The sequence below is a fragment of the Sparus aurata genome, chromosome 23 (genome assembly GCF_900880675.1).
Source record: "Sparus aurata chromosome 23, fSpaAur1.1, whole genome shotgun sequence".
Lineage (NCBI taxonomy): Eukaryota > Metazoa > Chordata > Actinopteri > Spariformes > Sparidae > Sparus > Sparus aurata.
In genome coordinates this window covers 7,146,935-7,171,144 of record NC_044209.1, presented here as the reverse complement: position 1 = coordinate 7,171,144, position 24,210 = coordinate 7,146,935, and the positions used below count along the sequence as shown (strand labels likewise).

At 44.7% G+C, this 24,210-nt stretch overlaps 2 protein-coding genes across 3 annotated transcripts; one reads left to right on the top strand and one right to left on the bottom strand.

Moving 5' to 3' along the window:
* The first annotated feature begins 1,701 nt into the window (after positions 1-1,701).
* rtbdn (retbindin) lies at positions 1,702-14,038 on the top strand. 2 transcript variants are annotated; one of them, XM_030408904.1, is made up of 6 exons: positions 1,702-2,040; positions 3,154-3,315; positions 3,446-3,545; positions 5,300-5,428; positions 6,181-6,277; positions 12,395-14,038. In XM_030408904.1, exons 2-6 carry the CDS (start codon positions 3,156-3,158, stop codon positions 12,749-12,751), a joined length of 843 nt encoding a protein of 280 aa, XP_030264764.1. In that variant the 5' UTR covers positions 1,702-2,040; positions 3,154-3,155; the 3' UTR covers positions 12,752-14,038. The 2 variants fall into 2 exon arrangements, with proteins under 2 accessions (XP_030264764.1, XP_030264763.1); XM_030408903.1 differs by having other exon boundaries at positions 1,703-2,040; positions 3,136-3,315.
* Positions 14,039-21,795: 7,757 nt separating this feature from the next.
* junbb (JunB proto-oncogene, AP-1 transcription factor subunit b) lies at positions 21,796-23,597 on the bottom strand. The gene has a single exon (XM_030408924.1). The coding sequence runs from the start codon at positions 23,272-23,274 to the stop codon at positions 22,285-22,287; it is 990 nt and encodes a 329-aa protein (XP_030264784.1). The 5' UTR covers positions 23,275-23,597; the 3' UTR covers positions 21,796-22,284.
* Positions 23,598-24,210: the final 613 nt, after the last annotated feature.

Genomic DNA, 24,210 nt, shown 5'->3' with positions numbered 1-24,210 from the left:
CTCCTGCTCCTATGAAGAGTTTTGTGACAGGTTCCCCACTTCTCACCTTTTGTTCCCAAAGGTCCGTGCCGACGGTTCAATTGTCTGCCATCCCAGAGAAACAGGTCAGTGGAACAACAAATCAAAGAAACTCTAACTGGCGGAAATGAATGTCTGTCATTTAGTGAGATGGCAAGGGTGGGTGAAACTGTTTGCCAGCCGAGGGCCAGCCGAGGGCCAGCCTAAGGCCCGAGCACAGGCAGTGACCCTACCCTGTTAAATGAGAGCGACAACAAGGGGACACAGAGAGCGGCGATGGCCTGCTTTGTCCTCCCTCTCTCTCTGTTCCCTGAATAGCTCTCACACAAAGGATATCGTTATTCCTTCTCTAATTACCAGATGGAGAGCTGTTTGTCTGCCTTTCATTCCCCTGCTCGCATCCCCAGAAATAAAGTGCTCTGTGGTTATGACCCTCAGCAGTTATGAAACAGTCTGGTGGACAACGGGGGCCCGAGAGAGCCCTCATATCCTCATTCAGCTCGTACAGCAGGACTCTGAGTTGAGTCCCCGGCGAGGAGCCGTCTCATCTGCACTCAAATCTGTGCGTTTATGTGACGGCCAATCTGTCCGGCCCCGTCCCGTCCTCTGCGTGGTTTTTTCGGTTGCCAAAACCAATCATGTCGAAGGCATGTCACCAATTTCACAGCCTTGGTTTTGGCCGATGTATCTAGGCCACAAGACACTCTCCATCTGCTCCTCTGTGGCCAAAAGCCTTGGGAGGTCACTCAGGGAGAGAGAGAGAGAGAGAGAGAGAGAGATTCACCCGGCCAGGGATTAGGATGGTACAGCAGGTCCAAGGGGAGGTGAGATTAAAAGCCAGGAGCAATAATACACGCATGGTGGAAAAACACACCGGCTGCCCACACTCATGTGTTCACATAAGCCCATCCAGAGCCTGTAGTCTCAGGCTCTCGTTCGAACGCATGTGAACACAAAAACCAATGGAAAGAATGAAGACACGCTGTCAGGGATTATACCTTTCGCTGGCAAGGTCACCAGCTCCCAGTGCGGTGACCTACATGCATCCATTGACACAGGTAGGGTGGGGGGTGGGGGGGGGTGGGGTTGACTGCATTCAGAGAAACCGGCTGGAGTGAACCCCGTCTTTATGAGAACAGGACGGGGTTTTTGCAACACGCAGCAGCTTCCCCCGCCCCCGTGCGGTGTTTTGTTCCGCAGAGATTTGTGTTCCCTGTCCTCAGCATATCATGCGGTATTAAATCTCAGCCATACCCTCCTCTCACCCCGTCATCTGGAAAAAGCCCTGACCTCCAGAGAGAGAGGGGGGGGGGGGGGGGGATAGAAAGGGCTGGGGGAGGTCAGGTGTGACTCAGCACCACCTGTGAATGATCCTCTCAAAAATCAAGGGCAGCACATGCCCCGTGGGGTCTGCTTTGTTTGTTTTCCTGATGTCAATTTGAGAAATCTTTTTTTTTTTTTTTTCAGTCAGTGTTTTTATCTTCAGGGCTGCTCGGACACACTCGGATTGAAGGCTGTCAACAAGGAGGATTTGGTAAACATCTCAGTGGGAGATTAACAAGGAGGGAGTCTTTTCTCTGTGTGTGTGTGTGTGTGTGTGAGTGAGTGTGTGTGTGTGTGTGTGTGTGTGTGCGCGCAAACAAGGGAGGGAGGGAGGGAGGGAGGAGAGAGAGAGAGAGAGAGAGAGAGAGGACTTCCCAGCATGGGGCAGAGGGAGGGGGTGAGTCGCCTGGTGGAAGGGACTGAAATGTCCTTCATATAAACCGGTGACAAAGTGGCGAGCAGCGGCCCCCAGGCAGCAGAGATCACAGCCGGCACAGAGAGAGACAGACAGACAGACAGACCGACAGTGAGAGAGAGAGACTGAGAGAAGAGGAGGAGACCGGAGCACCGAGCACCGCGAACAGGCGCTGGATCCAACAGCAACACACCGGGAGACACGGAGACAACAGTGAGCCACAGGAGGAGCACAGAAAACAGAGGGAACTAATCCGGACGGAGCATCATTTAACCCACCGACAGGTAAAAAAAAAATAATAATTCATAAATAAATACAATTTAAGAAAACAAAAAACAGTCGAAACGATCTGATCAGATTACAGTAACACCTGATTCCTCAGGTCGTCGTGATCTCAGGGTAACATTTAGTCGGATGTGTGGCAGCTACAACTACAGCTCATGTGAGAATATAATGTAGCAGAAATGCTGAGCCACAGCTGCTACAGCAGATGGGCAAAAATACCATAAAGTGCCTTGAGGTGAGTGTAAACTCACTAATGAGTGTCACCAGACTCCATAGGAAAAACTGGACATTTTTGAAATATGTTTGTTTATACATTTTATTTTCTTAAGATTTTTTTAATATGTTGCAAATAGTACAAGCTACCTGAGTCTTATTTAGTTATTTATTTATGTATTTATTTATTTTAGTGTTTGTACACCTTTGAGCAGGTGTCCATTGACAGATTTTGGAGATAAAGACTTTCCCGAGCAAGATTTCTTTAAATGTTCTTTTTATGTATTTATTTTGGAAAAAGGAACTGATTCACATTTAATTATTTTTTTGTGAACTGCATATTACTTGCAACAGTATACGACCACATCACTTTTCATTTGTTTACAATTTAGTATTACTCTAATAGGCTTTAGGCTTCACTAAGTGACCTAATGTGCTTCTGTTGTATTTTTCTCTGTTGTGTAAAACCGGGCCACGCCGGACCTGTCCAGGGGCCACGCCGCCGTGTCCGACAGATTTGTTTAATTTGTGTTATGTAGGCTACACATCGGCCAGCCGCTTGTCAGATTAAACAGCTCCGCATGTCACCGGGCTCAGCACGGTGCCTCAATCTCACCTAATTAGGCTCACCCCGTATACTGGGTCACCACACGCAGGGCTCACACGGAGCTAAACAGTCTGAGCTGGATGTCTCACTCACACCGCATCACTCATTGTAGTATGACATAATTGAAGCTAAGAGGCGTGAGAGTAACAGATTTAAAATGTGTCATTTTAAAGTTGTTTTCTTTATGTTTTCATGAAGTCATTTATATTCAATACATGTTGCTGCATTAGATTTGTCCTTTCATTCTGCCTCTGTCCATTGTGCTGAACTCCAGACGTGTTTGTGGCTGCAGAGATGGGTGTCACCTCTCCCCCCTTGCTATTGGCTTGCGTGTGTTTGGCGGCTGCGCTGATTGGCGGAGCCCGCTCGGAGGGGGTGTGTCTCCAAGACGGCAAACACAAGGCCACGCCCAGCCCGGAGCCGCACCTGAGGGAGTGTGCGCTTTACTCTGACAGTGAGTGACTGCGTGGTTGTCTCTAAACACTTTAGAGCCTAATGGTGTAATGACGAGCAGTGGTGAGGATATCAAAGTAAATCTCTTGACTGACAGCTGGCTCAAGTGTTCTCACGTCCTCTCATGACAGATAGCTGCTGCACGGACGAAGACATCCAGGATATCTCCCATGTTCCCTCTGTCCTCAACAAGAATGAACCATGGGACAAGTGTGGCCCTCTGAGCTCCGAGTAAGTCTCACCCAGCAGACATCCTGCTGATCTGGACTCTGCAAATTTGACTTTGAATTGTGTAACTGACGTTTTTTTAAAAAAGCAATGGCCCACATTACCGACTCTTTGTTTTACGGCCAGCAGCTCTATTGTTTAGTTCCACCCTTTCCGGTCACACCATATTTTAAGAACAAACGAGTGTCTGCTTCCTACCCTAAACGAGCAAACAGACAACATTAGCAGCTATTGCTGGCAAATAGGGTAAAGCGTATTCGCCACTTTTCTCTGGTGGAGACCAAAAACAGAGCTAAAACAGAAAGGAATACTGGACTCATATTTGTAAGGTTGGCAGAAAACTTAGAATGGAGCCCATTAGAGTGCATACCTCTGCCAAGGCCCGACAGTCTCTTTTAGTTCAGTCCAGCCCAGTATCAAATTACACATATTTTAATCTGCTAGATCCAGCTTTCTGCATCATATCGTACCTACCCATAGATATCAGCCACCTAAATACACTTCATTTATTTCAACAAGATCCACGCTTTATTCACGGTGAAAGTAACAAAAATGTTGAAGATCTCTCAATGTTAAAGAAGGTGAGAGAAATAATTCCTGGATCGCTCCCTTTATCCGTATCCGCACCAAAAGTTAATTGAGTCTGTTCTTGTCTTATACCCATCTTCCATCCAAGTGTCGTGGTGATCCGTCCAGAAGTTTTTGTGTAATCCTGATGACAAACCAACCAACCAACAAACAGACACAGTTTAAAACATAACCTCCTCAGCGGAGGTAAATTAATGTCAATGTTGCCCTGCTAGATGTGTAAATAGGCAGCCGTTGTCGGTAGTTGCGTTTCCATCAAACACATTTTTTATGTGTATTTTGAAGTATCACATCAGAAAAGGTCGAAGAAAGAAAAACATCTTCAATTTTGCAAAACAGTGTTTATGCTCGCTTGAGGCGGTTTTTGCCTGTTTTGCAAAAGAGCTTATGCTCTCCCACCGAAGCGTCTGCTGTGCCGAGATGGAGATGAAAACAGCAGCAGATTAAAGCTCCTCATCGCTCCACACAGATCTGATGTGACTTTCCTCTAATTAATACGTCAAACGAGCAGAAAAGTCATATTTCCATCGTGTTTTCTGTATTGTTTTTCACCTTCATTTGCGGCACCCTCAGCGCCGCCTTTTTCTTAAACGGTGCAATGGAGAATTGGTGTCGCCCGCTGCTTTTCTTAATGAACCAGCTCCTATAATTGCATGTGAGTAGATGGAAACAAGCATTTTCGCATTTTCCTTTGCTGGTTTTCCTCCAAGAAATCAGTTGTGACGCAGGTTTAAGTAGCTTCAATGCAAGTTATTTTTCCCACATTGTGCGATGGTCTTACGTGGGCCATCCTTGTAAGCGCTTATTTCAAGGCGTCACTTGAGCTTAACTGAGTGAAATGTTAAAGCCCAGTATAGAAAATAACTTTGAGGTTTTAAATAAGTCTGTGGGATGAAAAATGAGACGTGTCAGCGGGTCGCCGGCTCCTTCATTCAGCAATGTAGAACGGTCTTGATTAAATTTCAAATATAAAGTGTGAGTTAAGGTAAAGTGGGCAAAAAAAAAAAAAAACAGACAAGGACAAGAGCAGCTAGAGGTCATGCCATCTTTACCTGCCTTGCCTCAGACCTCGCTGAGTCAGCCTTCCTAGTGTCAATAAAGGTTCAAACGCAGATGTCCCCATTCATCATGTCCCTACTAACTGCTCCCCTCCCTCTCTCTCTCCTCAGGTGTGAAGGCTTCCTGAAGCGTGTGTCGTGTTTTTACCGCTGCTCCCCTGATGCCGCGCGCTGGCCCCATCCCCACCGCCGCTCGTACATCCAGGCTGTGCCGCTCTGCCACAGCTTCTGCCGTGATTGGTGAGGCTGCCAAGCGCATTGCCAAGCGAAGCTAAATCAAAATCAGTTTCCGTCTGAGAGGCTGACAAGGGAGAGAGGCAGGACAGCCAGCCAGTGCATCAATAGCCCGAGGCGCTGTCCACGCTAACACAGAGAAGAGGGCTAATAAACGGCATAAAACTGTACGGTTAGGTATATCAGGCTTTCCTTATAGAGTAGGGTAAGTTGGATCGGGTTCATAGACACCCAGGAGGTTCTAAGAAATGAGGAACGGCTTTGTCTCGTGGTTGCTTTGCTTCTCAGCACACATATATTCCTTACATTTCTGAGGAAAAACACAAAAAAATCATGAAATACCAAGTATGTATTGCATGTATTTACATTTACAATGTGCGTATTTAAAGGAATAGTTTGACATTTGGGAAATGCTTTTGTTCTCTGTATTGCTGAGCCTTTGATAAGATGGTTATCCCACTCATGTCTGTGCAGTAAATATGGAACTAATTAACATGTCATACCTCCGGGAACAACTGCAGAACGCTGATGTCTGTAACGTACAGTACATTCCTATAAAACAGTACATTTCTACATCATTTTTGCAGCGATTAAACGTAGGACCTATAATCCGGAATATCCGGAAATAACAGTATCAATATTCTCGTCCGCCTCTCTAAAGTGTGCCATAGGAGGAAATATTCAAATGACAGAATAACAGTTGTGTGTTTTGGCATTTCAGTTGTTTTATTTTGACACTTTACATCCTTTTCCTTCAGGTTTGACGCCTGCAGGATGGACATGACATGCGCTCGTAACTGGGCCAGAGACCCCAGAGGGCAGAACTGCACTGGAACCTGTGTTCAGTATCAGCAGGTAGGCTTTGATCTGGGACATCAGTGGTTGGCTGCTTACATATCATGGGACTTTGTGCCTTTTTATTCTGTTGAGGGATTGTTATTGCTGAATTCTCGGTCACACCAGCAGCGCTGGCTCTGTGGGTCGTAACTCCAGTCGTTCCACCACTTGAAATTTTCTACCACTCACGATCCCCAGGAGATACTTGGATGACTTTTCCTCCTAGCGCTGCCACGAGGTTGACATTTGCGGTTTTGAGAGAAACGTCTCCAAAGCCGTTGCTTGGCTTGCCATGAAATGTGTCACAAACATTCGTGTTACCCTTAGGATGAATTGTGATGCTCCCTTAACTGTTCATCCAGTTCTATCATCAGTTAAAACATTTTCAACCATTAAGTAACCATTACTTTGGTGTATAACTAAATAATTATTAGTTGTACACCATAATTATAGTCCCATACTTTCTGTTTATTGCTAATGAAAAGATATTAGCATGTTAAACTACGATCAAATAAAGCGTGGATCATACAGACAGCTGCAGACAAAGTTTAATGAGTTCACAACAAGTTTGAAACATACACCCTAGAAAGCATGATGGCCCCATTCTGTCAAAAGAAAAATGGTGTGTCTGACCGTTTAACAAAAAAATTACCATCAAGTGTCTAACACAGTGTATGAACTAAGTGCCAAGTTTACTTTTGTTGCGCCGTGAGTTCACTAATGTGGACGATCACGCGAATGTCCACACTCTGACCCTCAGGGAGTTTGTCAGGTGATGAAATTAAGGCCTTATCCACACGTACACATGTATCACATATATTTCTTAGAGTAGATAGTTTCCTCTCTGTCAGCATGACTTTCATTTTACAATGTATCTCTGTGCACGTGGGAATGCACGGACATTTCCAAACACTCAAACAAACGTGCCGAGCCAAGGGCTGGCAACAATCTACCTCACAATACATGAAACAACAGGGAAGAACATACTCAACATTTTCACCAAGCTTTTTCTATTTAAAGCTACATTATGTAGAAACCCACCACAGTTTCTGATCGCAACACCACGTACACTTGTAATTAGACCCAGCAGTGCCAAAAAGAAGTAAAATCTCTGTTGCAGTGACATGAAACTGGATCTTTAAACGTGTGAAGAGGATGTTTGGTGGTCACCATGGTCACATCATACCTGGTATAAGCATCAGGAGGTTAGCAGTGTCATCATGATCCTTGTCTTAATTGTTGTGACACAGTTATAAAGCGCTTCTGATGCAGCTGCTGTAATCGAGCTGTTTCACTATTAGCACAAACACGCGGTCGTGCCTGATGTGAGCCCAGTGCAGCCGCACCTCACCTGAGATTTCCTGACGAGGTGTCAGAGGTCTGAATCCCGCTGACAGGCTTGTCACATGAGCCGCGATCTGCAGGTGGAAGGTTCCCGCGCGGAGTCGGTGCGCTGCGTGCTGGTGGTCAAGAGTGGGCGGTCAGCGAAGGGTTAACAGCTCAGGGTGGCTCTGTGAGCTGAAGCATGAAAAGGTTCGGTCCTGCTTCAGTGGGCAGAGGCCAGAGGGGTGATTTAAGAAGAGGCCGAGTTACCGAGGGGGGCTGTCAGTGAGCTAACTGTCACACACACCATGGCCATGACACCTCATCTATCTATCTATCTATCTATCTATCTATCGATCTATCGATCTATCGATCTATCTATCTATCTATCTATCTAAATGTGTCCTTTTCCATGCTTTCCCTTCTCTTTTATCTCTTTCTACTCTCTCTCTTTGTGTCTCTCTGTCACTTTCACACACACACACACAGAGACAAAAGGACACTCCAACAAATGAACACACACCCCTAGACAGCAGACCTATTAAGGCTCTCTGGTGGATATTGGATGGTTAATCAAAATGACTGATTTGTAGTAGGAGAGGAAATTCTAATAGAGAATATCTAAGTGTGTGTGTGTGTGTGTGTGTGTGTGTCTCCGCGCCCATGTGTTTTGGTGCTTTGTGCGCTCCGAATTGGCCCACTTTCATGTAGGGCGCCACTAATGGCACAAAATAGGCTCCGATAAATTTAAGTAGCTCTCAAAACGAAGTGTCCTACAACAGCAACCTGAATACAAACAAATGAGTCACCGCGTTCGGCACATCCAAACAAATCACCCATCTCAGAGGGGCTGCAGACAACTGGCGGCCTCTCGCAGCATTTTTTTCCCGGAGGTCACAGCGGTAAAACTCGATTTTTTTTTTTTGTTTGCTCTGAAGATAGCAGGGGCGGGAGACTTGGTGGTGTTGTAGTCCACCTCGGGGCTGAGACGCGCTGGATAGAAAAGGCACACACAAACATGAAAAGCTCTCACAAGTCTTAGATTGTGATTTATAGGCTTCGAATTCAAATGATATAATACACAGATGCACTCTGTTCCGAAACAAATCCTTTTAAAAATCCTCGCTGGCTTTTCTTCCACCTCCTGAAAAGTTCACCCGAAACACAGAAACACTGTGTAGGTGTGTGTGTGTGTGTGTGTGTGTGTGTAGAATAAATATACTCTGATACAGTCAGGATTTGTCAGTGCTTACTGCAGTAGATGTCAATTTGCATAGAGACGAGCTGATACATTTAAAGCCACACATAGGCAGACACACACACACACACACATACATCCACTGCATGCAAAAATCCCTCTGGCACTGAGTGGCTCACTCTCTCTTTGTACTCATTGGCAACATTCTTTGCCAGCCAAGGTCTGATTTATCGCAGCATTAGACACTCTTTCTGCTCCGGATTTTGTGGGAACGAGGTTTAATCAGCAAATAGTGCCCGTGTCTGTGCCGAAACGCTGGCACAAAAAAAAAAAAAAAAAACATCCAGAAGAATGGTCGGAGGATGGGAACAATGATCACATGAGGTTACTGGACCGTGTGGTTTAACTGAATGTCTTCTGGTAATGCTGCAGATTACAGCCCGAAAATGACAGTGTAAATACACAGGGTGCCAACATAACACGGCACTTCATAATTTGTGTCCTCGGCGTGACTAAATTCAGTGCTTGCACAACATTTCTTTGAATGGTACGACATTTATGAAATCCAGGACTGTCACACCAACATCCAGTTTTGCATCCAGTCTCTGGTTAGGTTGAGGCAACAAAAGCACTTTGGTTAAGGTTGGGAAAACAGTCACAAAATTGTGTTTATAGGATTTCACTGAGGTTAGGGAAAGATCATGGTTTTCAGTAATGGTATGGTGATAAAAATCCTCTTGAAATACTGGACAAAATGTCGTCTTTCGGACATGTGTACATGGCCATGAATATACATTTTTCCAGTTAAACTGCTGTGAGACAGGGTTTGTATAGTTACAGGGAGAGATACTACCTGAAGAAGTGGTAGTTTTTAATTGACATTGTGTAAAATTAATAGTTAAAAGTGTTTGTTTCATCAGTTATGCTCCATATTACAACCTGCTTACAAAATACTTATTAGTTACTTACTTATTACTTAATCATTACTGTATAAAAGAGCCTTTATTTCACAGCCCACATACGCCATAAGTACTCTGAAGGTGCAGTTTAAAGCACTGACTTACAGAGTGAAAAGGAAATTTGGTTGCACAGAACACTGCAGCGCGGTAATAACACAATCATAGTGGAGAAAATAAATGTAATAATGTAGAGGTAAAGTAAGTGCTACATATACATGTACTAAACAGTCCCACTGTGATTTGTGGGTTGTTATCTCTAGCATTACCTTTAAAACGATCAACTCTACCAGTTGCATTTTGTTGAGGAATATCATAAAATCTGCTGAACACTGTTTAGTTCCCACAGATAAGAATGTTAGAGCAGATTTTGACATTTATAACTGTTTCAACTATCATAACGACAGCTATTTCTATTCGGTCACATAAAATATGAAATGTGCCTCGCTCTAAATCTGATTGTGACCCGTCGGCCAAGTGAATCATTGCAATTGACGACCGCTCAAAGAAGAAATCTATCTTTTGTCGCTGCCAGCGAGGTGCTAACCAGTTCAAGGATTTAGGACCATTCTCTTTCTGTTTCCCTCCCACACCTGGTGTAATGTCATGGGCTTTCGATCAGAGGACAGAATTGAATGAGATAAGGACGGGGAGGACATGTTACCGCCGCAGGAAATCTCAGTATCTCACTTATTCGATCACACCATGTCGTCCAAAGCCACTTGTGCTTGTACTGAATTAGCTTTGGCAGGAAACCATGTCTGCCTGGGGAAGGACAGAAATGTTTGTGTGTGTGTGTGTGTGTGTGTGTGTGTGTGTGTGTGTAAATGTGTGTGCCTGTGTGTGTGTGTTTGTGTGTGTGTGTGTGTGCGCACTCCCTGTGTGTATTATGGGGTCGCTGCGATAAGACCTAAGTGTCAGACAGAGCGTATATGTAGTGGAGAGAAACAGCCGTCATCCTCTTTGTCCTTCGAACACGGTAAATATATTACAGCTTTTCCATCTCTGAGCACCCTCTGTGACTCAGTCTTAATCCCCCAACAGACAGGAGGATGAAAGGAAGCAGACGTCGGGGTGGGGGTGTGCTACAGAGAAAACAGGAAGAGTAAGACACATATACAAACAGTGCATGCAGCAATAAGCAAGAGAAGAAGAACAAAACTGCACTCGGGAGATATAGTGGAAGCTGGGTAGGGGACAAAATGAGCTATAGGAGGAGGGAGCGACGTGACTTGGCAGCACATCTTAATGACTGGTTACGGGACCGTCACTGGAGAGTGAATGGGAGCTTAAACACAGCAAATCACAGCGTTTGTGTCACTGAAACTCCACTAATGAGCTTTCTGAACTACACCTAAGCATGCAGGCCCACGCCATTTACTGTTAAACAGCTTAAATGCTGAATTGTGATTTGTTTTTCTGCAGCGTTGTGCACTATCCCCTTTAATCCGTATACGTGTCTTATTAGAGAGGAGGCTGATTTTTCACGCTCCAGAAAACATAAAGCTAATGTCAGCAGTAATTGGAGTTTTTCCCTCAAAGTGTAACTTTGGGAAGACTGAGCGCTGTAATGAATTTCCTGTCACAAAAGGTGCTGGAAGTGACCTTTCCGATTAGTTTGGATCTGCCCCCGTGCGCTCGCTGAGGCTTGACAGTATTCGTCGTTCTGCCGTGAGAGCGGCGCAGAGATGAAGCCTTTCAGATACCAGAGTGGGATTTTTCAAGGTCACCTCGCACTGTAATTCGCTCTCAAGGCTGGTGGAGACGAGGTGAGTTGAGGCGGGCGAGCGAGCGAGGCAGACAAAAGCCGCTTGCGAGAGCGAGAGCAGCTGCCGGGTGCCTGCAGCCCCCTGGAACACCTGGCACAGGGTGTTTGTTTTCAAGGCTGGTGCTGCCCTGAAAGGCCAGAATCCATTATTCTGGACTTTCTTTGACGTTTACAGTCAAAGAAAAGGCCATACCTGTTGGATGTGGCAAAAAAAAAACCTTGCAGATAGTGTGCATTTACTCTTTATTGTACTACTATGTAAAAGCTTACAGTTCTTTCGAATTTCAAGCGTATTAACAACTTATAAAATATGATGAATTATTGTAGATGAAAAGCCACTGAGTTTTCAGTCCTGTCTCTGAATACATCTGCCAAGGCTGTTCTAGGATTCAGCTTTTGTAATCTTTTGCTTACAAGAAAATAACTATCTCTTAGCATCTCCTCATACTTTAGCACTCTGAAAGGTAACATTTAGCATAATGAGGTCTTTTACCCTTTAACATTTTAAAGTAGACTTAATATGCTTTTTTGTATTTTTGGCTGTCCTCCAGCGTCTTTTATAGATGCCAGTGTGTGAGCTCCTCTCTCCCACTGACATCACTGCTCCTGAAGTGAAAACACTGCATCAGTAGCCCCTCCTTTAATTCCATGACTTTGTGACATCACACTACATCGCCATCTCACACATTTGAGTAATTCATGCCTATATTCACATTGAAATTAAAGCTAAGTGGAAGAGAAAACATAACATACTGGCCAGAGGTGTACTCCTTTAAGTAAATTTTGCTGGTAATACTGGTGTAAGATGAATTTTGAATGCAAGACTTGTCTTGTTGATATCTTTTTCATTCCTTTAAGTACTTTGCATATTTGTTTCTGTGTCCATGCAGATGTATCAGCACGGCAGGGATCTCTGCGAGAGCCTGTGGGGAGACGCCTTCATGACGGTGGAGGATGAACCTGAGGAGGTGGGAGAGACCGGAGAGGTCGGGGCTGAGGGTGACGGCGGTCGCCCCTGCGGCTGCCTCACCCTCAGTCCTTCGGACAAGGACGTGATCGCCGCCCTCAGGGCCCAGCAAGACGACCCCGAGGAGCTGGACACCACCAAGTCCGGCCTGCCTCAGTATCGGGCCCCATGCCAGACCAAGCTGCCCCTGCAGGCCAGGGGCGGCAGGAAGGGTAACTCCGTGCTACGCAAGCGCTCAGTGATGGTGGACGACATGGAGGGGAGCGGAAGCGGCTTGTAGAGAGGAGTGATAGATGGTGATTATATTTAGAGATAACTGTGTAGAACCTAATAAACAAAATCTATCTCTTGGAATGGAGTTGTAACGTTTGCTCCTGTAACTAACCTTACCACACCAACCTAAGCTCTCATTATCATCATCATCACATTCTACATATAATCTGTGCAGTTTTGAATAATACTAAATCTGGTATAAGGTAGACTGACAAGCTTGTAACGCCTGGTCTGTTTTATGAGCGATTTAAACAGCCAGAATTTAAAATAAAAACAGTCACTATTAAAGATGCCACAACTGAATGATAAAGTCAAGTATTTAAATCCTGCAAGGGCTCTGACTTCAATAATAACCATATCTATAATATCCAATAATGGCTGAACAGATGTTTTACTGCCAGTAAAATGGAGATTTTTTTTGCGAGATCTTTATCACAATCAGGTATTTTCTTTTCTTTGTAGGGCTCAGTTAACAAATACAGAAGCTGAAAAGATGGCCCTGCTCACAATTATTTAGTTATCTTGGGATCATAAATTAATTATTTTGTTATCTCGAAAAAACAACAAAGCTTGTTTTTTCAAGAAAGCAAAGTGATTTACTTTAAAAAGCATTAAAAGCGTGGTCGTCCTCCGCTTCCATAAAACCACATACAAGTCTTGCATGTGGGAAATGTTGAGTCCTACAGTATTGGCGCTTGTGCATGAGTCAAACATGTCATCATTAACCAGACGAGTCCTCTTGACTGTATTGTAAACATGACGTATCTGCACCAGTGCTTCTTCAATACCCTGCTACTCTTTTTAATCATCTAATCTGTGCATTAGTCAGTTGTTAAACGCAGATCTTGCTGTTGTGATGGCGTATGGTGCAGCCTACACGTCGTAAGGTATATGAGGTTTATGATAGAAGAGAAGGTCACACAGAATATTGATAATAATGAATGTAACTTAGGCTTTCTAGCAGAGACTACTGGCCAGACATAAGGGGATCTGGTATGATAATGACCAAGGAAGGTTTAATCGGGGTCAAAAGTTCTGCCTGCCAGAGTGAATCCGCAGAGGCAGCTCTCATACCAGTTATGGTTATGCTCTGGTAGTTTGATCATGTATGTCATCAATGTACACCGTGGACGTTTCTTTTATAATCATGTTGTGTATTTCTAGAGTGAGGCACTGTTAGATGTCAATGTTTTGTAATAAAAGGAAAACTGATTTGTCCGAGTTACGGTGAGCTTGCTGAAATGGGTGTTTCTGTGCTTTACGTTCAAAATAAAAACAACATTTCTAAATGCCATTCGGAGCCCTGCGTAGTTCTTCTTCCCGGTTGCCCTCCTCACACAGTAAGCCCTTTTTCATCTGTTGTCCCCCTACACAATGATGCAGTACGCTAGATGAAGTCAGATGTTTCTGTTTGCATATATTTTTCAACATTATTGATTATTTTGAATTGGACATTTTTCATAGAATTCAACTGTCAATGTGAAGGTCAGTTCCGTCAAATCTGCAATCATAACGTAGCCTAATGCTACCATTTAGCGTGGCTGGAGCTCCATTTTACGACCATTTATTCATTACATTTAGCTTACCATTCTTCAATCCTCATCACTATATTGAGCTTACCATTATAAACTTGACTTCACTACATTCATCTTACAGTTATAAACTTGATTTCACTATATTGAGGTTACCATTATGAACTTGACTTCACTATATTTAGCTTACCATTATAAACTTAAATTCACTATATTTAGCTTACCATTATAAGTTTTCATTCCCTATGTACAATATTATGTATATACGAGTCTATTCTATGTCTTACCTTTTTATTATATTGTTTATTTTTTACAATTATTACGGTTTATTGTAACATTACTGTCCTGTGGATGCTGTGACACAGAAATGTCCTTGTTTGTGGGACAAATAAAGGAATTCTGATTCTGATTCTGATATTTAGCTTACCAGTATAAACTTGACTTCACTTTATTTAGCTGACAATTTCAAATCATTATTCAGTACTTACAGCTAACTATTGCAGACATTTATCAATTACTTAGAACAGCTATCTATTTCAAATGTTAATCATTTTAGCAAACTATTTTAATTGTCATCCATTACTATTAGCAAACTACCAAGACTGTTTAACTATTTCAACTGCTCACTGCTGTGTATCCATACAGTTACCTTCCTATTCAAATTCCTTAACAAGTATAACTGTGATCCGTTACATTTGTCTAACTATTCCAGATTTTCTGCTGTTTGCCTTGTTTTCGTGCTCTATCCATTTCAAACATAGACTAATCACAATCACAATCACAGATCAGAAATACTTTATTGATCCCCGAGGGAAAACTGCTTGCGTTACAGCTGCTCCCATTCAAAAGTCCAGAAATATGCAGAAAAATAATAACAACGTGACTACACGTGATGACATGGATTCAGTTGTTATTTTGAAAGGATCAGCATTTTACTTTGCTGATGATGGTCCTCCTTAAAGCAACATCATGTGGAAGCTGGCAATTTGTGCAACACAACTGTCCTAAATACAAATGTGAATGCTAACAACAAACAGAACTCATTACCGTCTCACTGAAGTTACATAGTGCAGACACAAGTAATGGGGCAGAGTGGCTGAGACAGAGATACCCTCTTACAAGACACTGTAGTATCAAAGTGATTATGAAGCTGTTGTTTTAAGGTAAAACAGTTACACAATGTTGCTTTAACATAAATACGTGGATATAATTTTAATCAAATCACATTTATATTCTCTAGTGGAGTTCACTTGTGTTCCATAGTATAGCATTCCATCTACCTATACCTCGCAAAAATAGGAGTAGCGTATCCCTGGGGGGCATTAAGATGGTTGGGAATCACTGTCAGAATATGTATGGAAACCTTTCATGGTTTCATTTCAAGGGAACCTTAGTAACACATAAGATTTCTGCATTTTTTTTTTCTTTATCAGGGATGGATGATGGATTGTGCGAAGGAGAGGCCTTGTCATGTAATCCTTTCTTCAAATACCAAAACCCCTGCTGTGCGGAGCTGCGTACACAGTTTCTCTACACCGTGCATCAGAAACATCACATCTCTGGAAATAGAAACACTGCAGATGCCTCGCTTCCTCGCAGTGTTCTGCGCTTGCTACACAGCTGGTGATTGCACTGAAAAGTCTTCATGAACTAAGAAAGCCTTAATTGAAATTCTTCTTGTTCAAAACGTGTCAAATCGAACCCAACAACCTTAAACATCAGCCCCAGATGATGACAGCATGATGAGAAACATTAGAGTGTCTGTGTCTCAAAACATGGCCTCCACCTCTTATTAAAGGGGCAGAGAGTTTCTATGCATTGTTCTCCCATCACTGTCAGCCTCCAATTTACTGATACAGCATGACAAGTGTGTCTTCCCTCCCGCTCAGACAGCTGTCACTCAGTCTCACCCTTCCCTAACTATTGCTTTGAGGGAGAAATTCAAATAGTGTTAGATTTAAATAAGTATCAGGACAATTTATTTTAACACTGTCAAAGTCAGAATTTATTAACCAGGCCACATTAAAAAGAAAATGCCTTTCGGGCTCGGAAGGATTTAAGTCTTCCCAGGGATTCAGCTTCGCAGCACTTGAACTGACAGCAAAGACTGCATCATCTGACTCCAGGGAATAGGCTGGCCCCATAAATCAGGTCCCATGAATATTGTTTAGATTAACCAACAATATCCCGGTTATTATCACAACGTGGCACTTTCTAATCTCATTAGAAGTGACTGATACGTGGATTTAACACATAAATCATGCTGGAGATGTTTCTCAGTGGAGCAGTGTGTGTGCCCTCTGCAGGTGGAAACGAAGACAATATGTGTGTCATGTTGATAGAGCCACACAGTGCTTGACATTTTTCTGTGAAAAGGGCAGACAATGAGGCACGGTCTCTTTGTGTGTGTGTGTGTGTGTGTGTGTGTGTGTGTGTGTGTGTGTGTGTGCGCGTGTGTGTGCGTGTGTGTGTGTGTGTGTGTGTGTGTGTGTGTGTGTGTGTGTGTGTGTCAGTCCGCTGCAGCTATTTCTGTCCTGAGCTGGTGCTACTTGATGATGTGAGCTAATAGCGTGTCCTCTGTGAAAGTCATCATCACAGCAGATGACAGGACAGAGGCTGGACAGAGAGGGTCACCGAAGAATGTCATCTGCTCTCTCTCTCCCTCTCTCTCTCTCACACACACACACACACACACACACACACAGTACACACACATTTGAGCTAATGACTGTGGGTCTGCCAGGGCTTCAGTGATAGGATGAGGTGTGACATAAATGAGATGAGGTTATCTTTTTAATTTGTCTCAGCATCATCCAGACTTTTTTACGGCGCCGATGTACAAAAACAAACTGTTACGTAAGCCCAGATGAGAGGAGGTTTTTCGTCTTCCTTTCTTCCTGAAAGGCCAAAATCTAACCTTCAAAGTCCAATAGACTCAATGTCTCAGTTTTGTCTCTTTCTCTCCCTTTCACTCGCTGATTTACTCCCTCTCACACACACAAACACACAGTATTTCTGAGTAGTGACTAATGGAGCCTTTGTGCGTCTGCGTCTGGTTTTATTCACATCCTCATTCTGCAGATTACCCCTCGCGTCAAAGAGATGCTCATGGACAACCAAAGCGACAACACACTTGGTATTAAGTGTACAGCACAATATGGAAAAATACAAAACAAGTGCTTTAGGGACTGTGTGAAAATTGTTTGGGTGGAGGAAGAGGGGTGGGCCTGCCAGACCCTAAACAGCAGCATTACAGTCGTTTATTTTCCGCCTACCCTTGATAGATAAGACCTTAACATCAGGGATGGCTGTAGATCAGCAGAGTACACTTGACTGCGAATTTCAAGTCGTTCAATAAATGTAAGCACTGTGAAACCCACGCTTTGTTGAACTGTGTTGATCCACTTGAAAAAGTGGTCTTAGGTAGGGTCCATTTGGAGATGGGGGGACAACTGTACTCAGGCTCAGGACCACACAATCATACCAAATGTGAAAAAAAAACCTTAGAAAGAGAATCTGCAATGCTCCTCCACCAGTATCTAAAATATCATTATATACAATGATTTATAATATAGGTTAGTCAGTTATTACACATTGCATTATTAATCATTTAAACTACACTGTAGTTACAGTGTATTACAAGGCACATACATCTCTATTTCCATTAGTTCTTCTAGTTCAAGATGTGTATATATATATATATATATATATATATATATAGAGAGAGAGAGAGAGAGAGAGAGAGAGAGAGAGAGAGAATATTATATATGCAAAGTAAATGCATACACTTATTTGTCATATTTTAGTGCTATTCATTTTCCACTACTTTATTTTGTACTTCTATAATCTATTCTTACTATTGTATTATTATCTTTCTGTGTTTACCTTTTGTTTACATCTAGTGTGATGTTTTGTTATATTCTGGAAGGAGAAACTGTAACGTATGCATTTCTGATTCTGAATCTGTAAACGGAATCAGCACTCATATCAACATGACAACTACAACAGAGGAAGCAGGATGACTTTAAGATGGTGTACGCCGACATGTAAAGCAGCACTTTATAACCTTAACCTTCATAAGTTAATGGAATAACAGCTACTCTATTACTTTATTTGTTTCATTGTTGTATGACTTCATGAAATATATAGATAAAATACAGGACGCTCATCCAAATCAGGACCTGCAGCTGAAACAGAAGACAAAGAGCCATCCACCCTTTTCTGAATACTTCCCTCGAGATAATTTGCACACGGTCCCTTGCCGAGATTAAAAACATACTGTACTGTAATCCTAGAAGCTGTGCAGACGGGCAGGTTTGCTGTTTTTTTTTTAAAAAAGAAAAAAAAAAAAAAAAAAAGAATAATGAATGCACTCTGCCTGTGTCGGGGATGAAGGCGGTAGACAGCTGGTTAAACACAATACGCCAGCCCTCCACATTTAAATAAAGATCGCACAGTGCCCAAAGTGAATGTTTAATGTAAGAGGAATTCGATAAACTAACAATTATGCTCCAACTGCAGACCAAAGCTTGACTGAGTCCTTCATTCAAAAACCAGGTTACTACTACAGTATGTAGACAGACAGTAGCGCTTGTCCTGCATGTGATTACCAACCTGTGTTGACCTGGTGTAAGAATCAATAAAGAAATCTAACATATACCCCACACACACACTGCTTCATTTGGACCTTTACCAGCCCTGATCACAGCAAAGGAAGTCTTTGAGACTGGTACGAATTTGCAGTTCATGATCCCAGCTGTTGTTCCGGTGTTGGTCCACTAGATGGCGACGTGGCTCTGCCAAAACTCCTCCGAACCAACCTGGCTGGTCCCTGCTGTGCAGTGTGAGAGTGGATCTAGACCTGCTGCCAGGACCACGGCTCTGTTTTAGTATTAATACACCGACCTTGACTACAATGTGACCATATAGTTGTACATTCCTTCCGGATAACAACTCTCTGTTCACTGTGGGTTCAGTATGTCGCAGATGTGTTGTCACAACCGGACTGATGGACTGACTCTGTGATGACCTGCTACATGTGGCAGCATTGTGACGGGGACACTTTGTTGAATTTACGGGACACGTGACTCACTGAATCATTTGTCGTGTTTAATTTCAAAAGAAACTCTTATTGCCTTCACGAGAGACCTTTCAAACGAGCCATTTACCTCATCGCGGGCTTCCCACACGTGTGATTTCGCTTTTGGAGCCTACATTTAATGTGGAGCATCTCACATTAAAAAAAAAAAAGGCTCAAATGTTGTTGAAAACTTTCCTCAAACTGGGCTTCATCAAACAAACAAACGCATCCAGAACCAGCCCTCTATCAGCCGCCCAAAACTAGTGATGCAACTTGTGATCCAACTTCTGTAAGAACCTCAGATGGCCGCGGCAAGGTGGGAGGAATATTCATGGTTCTCGAGAAGATAACAGAAGACCAAGGGGAGAGGGAGGGAGGGAGGGAGAGAATGAGTGAGTGAGAGAGAGCCAGGCCTGTGTGTGTGTGTGTGCGTGTGTGCATGTGTGTGTCTGTGGGAGGGGAAGGGGGCTCGTGGAGAGGAAAAATCAAACCCACCCAGAGCTCTTCATACGTCACCGTTCGCATCACAGATGTTCCCACAGACACTCAGTGTGGGTTGTGGGCCGAGGCGTGTGGAGAGCCAGTATGGCTTCAATTGGCTCGTTTTTTTGGACTCTGTGCGCGCATTATAATATGTAGGCCCGCTGCGTGCGTAAACGCAGCCTCTAACACTGCAGTGGCATTTACAAGTGCCGCTTCTGATTAGCTGTTATAGGTTGCGACTTTTAACGACTCTGAATATTTTGTGCGGAACATGAAACAGCCGGTTACATCGCGATTCTGATCACAAAAGTGTCGAAAACAGGCGCCGAGCTCGAAAAAATGTACATCCCCTGAAATGTAGGTTTCTTGTTAAAAAGTCACAGGAAAGGGGAACTCGTGTGGGCGCGTGCCTGGTTCTGTTTCCACGGTCCATGGCGCACAAAAATAAAGGGGAGTTGTTGTTGATGGAAATTGGGCTGTTCAAAAACACGCGTCTGTGTGATGAAAAAAGGGTAGAACCTCTCCAAAACAGCGAGAGGTGAGAGCGCGCACGCAACCAGCCCTCTCCTATAGGCTCCTTTGAAGTGGTTTTCGTGAGTACTGAGAGGTGTGTTTTTCTTTTCTTTTTTTTTCTTCTGTTTTCAGTCCAGACAGTCTCTGTTGTTTACTCGTACGTCACAGGCTGCTGTTACAGGACAGAAACCCCCCTCTGGTTTTCCTGAGACCAGCCTGTGAACCACTTCTCTCTCTGCCAAAGGCCACAGAGACTTTGAACAAATGCTTTATTTTTTATTTTTTGTTTGTTTTCTTGGCTTCACTGATTTTCCTCTTTAAGCCCCAAGTGCTCCCCTAAGTCAGTTTGGTGAGCAATTAGTCCGCCTCATATTATCATTATAATGAGTGTTTGGTCCATCTGGGGCCCATGAAAACGTTTACTGACCCCTGGATAATAGCCTAATGACTCATCCACATCTACTTAACGCGGGACTTTCCCCCTTATATCCAGTCCTTTGAGCCCCTCATGCCGCACATACTTGGCCTCTGATGCGTCCCGGCAGACTGTTGTCCTTGGCAGGGCGCGCATCTCCATCCATCCACACAGATGCTCCTTCCCGCGCGCTCCGGGCGCCCACTCTCACCCACTGCTGTGCCAAGCGGCGTGGCATCTTGAGACGCCCCCGACATTCCCGGTGCCGCTGTCACTTCCCCTCGTGTGCAGCGTTTCAATTATACTGACACCTCAAACATGCCTTCACGCATGAGCGGAGGCGGATTTGGGGCAAGAATGTGGATTCTTTCATAATTAAAGGTTTCACGGTGGATGAAGTGTTTAAAAATGATCACATACGTCTCATTGCTGAGGGCTCGTCTACTTCCTGGTGTCCCACATCAACTCGACTCAGACCGACTTTTTTAACTACCTGATAACAAGCTTGGACTTTGCGCCAGCCGTGAGTGGCGGATTAATGTGAAGTTGCTCAATAAGAAAAAAGGAAATTCCGCCACCCTCATGAAGCTCGCTGGCCTTATCGATACAAGGGAGGGATCGAAATGAAACCAGCTCGCTACCTGGGCGGGGGTTCCCAGAAATCCTCCCATATGACGAAGTAGTCATCAACATGCCCGTATATGGACAAGCCCCGTGCGTAATAAGGAAAGGCCTACGTGCGCGGGCCACGCTCCGTGCGTAAAAACACTGAAACCAGAATGTGCTTGTGTAAGGCTTCCTCACCGGGAGCCATGGTAACTGCCATGGTGACATTACAGCTGGAAAGAAACCTGATTATCTGCCCCACTCTTTTCCAGCTGTTTATGTGTGTGCCATGTTTTTGACTAATAACTCTTAAATTTGATAAATATAAAATATATATGTAAATGTGTTATATATATATAAGTGTGTAATATATATGTAAGTATAGATAAGTGATGAATATAAACAGACACTCAAGTCAACCATTTCCGTTTCATTTGAAGACACTTTACTTAAATACACATCACAAATAAAAAAAGACATGTAAACATTGGACATCATTAGTTTGTCCGGATCAACCGGGCAAACGGAATAATTTACACACTGAATAAATGCAGCATTGCATGACAATATCAGTTGCAAAAAAAGTACAAAGTATACAATAATCATTCCCATTTTCTACCATTAGTAAACCCGACTTTCTGGGCCTGTGCCCGCCGTGTTGCTCAGTGTCTGCTCAGTCTGGATGCTGCCCTGGTGCAAAGGGTTGAATGGTCTTTTGAGCGATGTCCAGCATCCGGAAGTACCATTTCAATCAGTCTTTAAAACCCTAAATAGCCTAAAGAGATGTCTACACATAGCCCCCGACCCCGTGTGTCTGTCAGTGCTGACGGCACACATGAGCCGGTGTCCCAGTGCTGCGCATGCAGACTCCAGTGTTATTACTTATCAGTCTGTTATTAGTCTCTGGTGTTTTAAAATGCCTCCATCTTGCTTGTAAGCATCAGCTGACAGCCGCTGCTCACATGTGTCAGGACCTTCTGTTTGAGCTGGGCCACCTGGTCCCGGAGCACGGACGCCGTGTTGGACAGCCCCTGGTTGTCGTTCTTCAGACATTTCACCTTCTCCTCCAGCCGCGCGATGCGCTCCAGCTTGCGCCTCCGGCACTTGGTGGCCGCTAGCCGGTTCCTCAGCCTCTTGCGCTCCGCCTTGATCCTCTCCTGAGTCTCCAAGTCGATCGGGGACATCGGAGGCGAGCCGTCGCTGCTGAGCAGGTCCGGCACGGTCTGGGGCTCCTCTTTCAGAGCGACCAGCCGCTGCGGATGGAGCCCTGCGCCGGGCAGAGCGTGCTGGAACGGGTGCGTGCCGTGCGTCGAGGTCTGCGGGTGGCTCTGCTGGTGCGGCGGCAAGTAGCTGATGGTGGCTGTGGGGTAGCTGGATGCGGAAGAGAGGCTCGTGTTCGGGCAGTAGGCGTTCAGTGTTGTGTAGATGGGAGGCTCGGGCTGCAAGGTGGAGCCGAAGACGCTAGAGGCCGCCGCCGAACACGTCGTAACCCCGCCGGCACCGATGGACACGTTAGGAGGGGGCATCTGGTTCATCTTGTGCAGCTCGTCCAGGGCTTTCACGAACCCCTCCGCGAAGCCCTCCTGCTCATCGGTGATGCCCCGGTTGTAGAAGTACTGGCCCGGGGTCGGGGTGGTGATCACCCCGTTACTGTTTTGGATGATGAGCCTCTCGAGCTCAGGGGACGCGAGCTTCAGGGACCCCACGTCTTGCTGCTGAACCCCCTGGTAGAGGTCTGTCTCGGCTCTCAGCTGCGATTTCAGGTTGCGATATGGCTCTGTCAAGTTCAAATTCATATTCTGCTTTAGCAGTTTGTAGTCGTGCATTGCAGCATCTGAGTGGCCGTAAGCCGACAGAAAAGAGTCGTCATGATAAAAAGGCTGTTCCATCTTTGTAGACATAAAGTCGTAGGAAAAGTAAGCTTACCGGCTGCTTATAGAAACACAGTCAACAAAAGTGAGTTACAGCAGAGAGCATGCGCTCGTCCTCTCTCTCTCTCTCTCAACAGTGTCCCAAAATCAAGAGGGAATTCAAAATCACTCCGTAAAAGAGAAAGAGTGAAAGTCCAATGTCCGACAAAAGTGTGCAGCTCAGTGTCAGCGGCTATAAAGTCTTTTCCAGTGTCCTCCTGCTGCTGTCTTCAGTCCTGTGAGCCAAAACTTATTCTCTGGACTCCTGTCAGTTGCTCCTCGCGGTGCGTGTTGAGGTGTGTGCAGTCCGTCCGGCACGTACCTTTATATATAGGCATACACGCTGGGGCAGTGTGGCGCCCCGATTGGCCCGCTCGGCTCGGGCCACGCCCAGCGAAACGCGACGCGTAACGCTGATGCCGGGAAGAGGCGACTGTAAACAAGCCTGTAGGCAAGAGAGCGCACCGAGGAGGGATCGCAGCGGAGCCCGCTGTCAGAAATAGACGAGCCCGCTCCGTATCTTACACGCTTTTCTGCGCGTTCGTGTGTTGAATAAGAGCTTGTTGTGTAAGCGGAGAGGTGAGGCGGCCGCGGCGGACCAAGTCAGAGCTTTTAATTCATTCATCCGTGTTGTTAGACTGTGAAACAAACGCGCCATCATTTGTCTGAGTTCACGTGATATAACAAGTGTGGCATCAAATACGGATCAGATGATTCTATAGCTCACGTTAGATCCATTACATAGGAGATGTTGCCTATGTATCTATTGTTACTGTGCTTTATTATGATCCAGCCAGTGGAGGAAGTCCTCAGGCCTTATTTGGGCATGATGACGTACCGGTTCCTCTCCGGGAGAACCGGGAAGCCACGCCCACCCGGGCCTCATTCCAGGAGCAGTCCAGCTCCTGTATAAAGCCCATCCATGAG

Excerpts from the sequence above, each read along its gene's own strand:
- rtbdn (XM_030408904.1), top strand. The coding sequence starts at position 3,156 with ATGGGTGTCACCTCTCCCCCCTTGCTATTGGCTTGCGTGTGTTTGGCG. Across the intron at positions 3,316-3,445 it reads GTGTGCGCTTTACTCTGACA|ATAGCTGCTGCACGGACGAA; the intron begins GTGAGTGACTGC and ends CTCTCATGACAG. Across the intron at positions 3,546-5,299 it reads TGTGGCCCTCTGAGCTCCGA|GTGTGAAGGCTTCCTGAAGC; the intron begins GTAAGTCTCACC and ends CTCTCTCCTCAG.
- junbb (XM_030408924.1), bottom strand. The coding sequence starts at position 23,274 with ATGTCTACAAAGATGGAACAGCCTTTTTATCATGACGACTCTTTTCTG.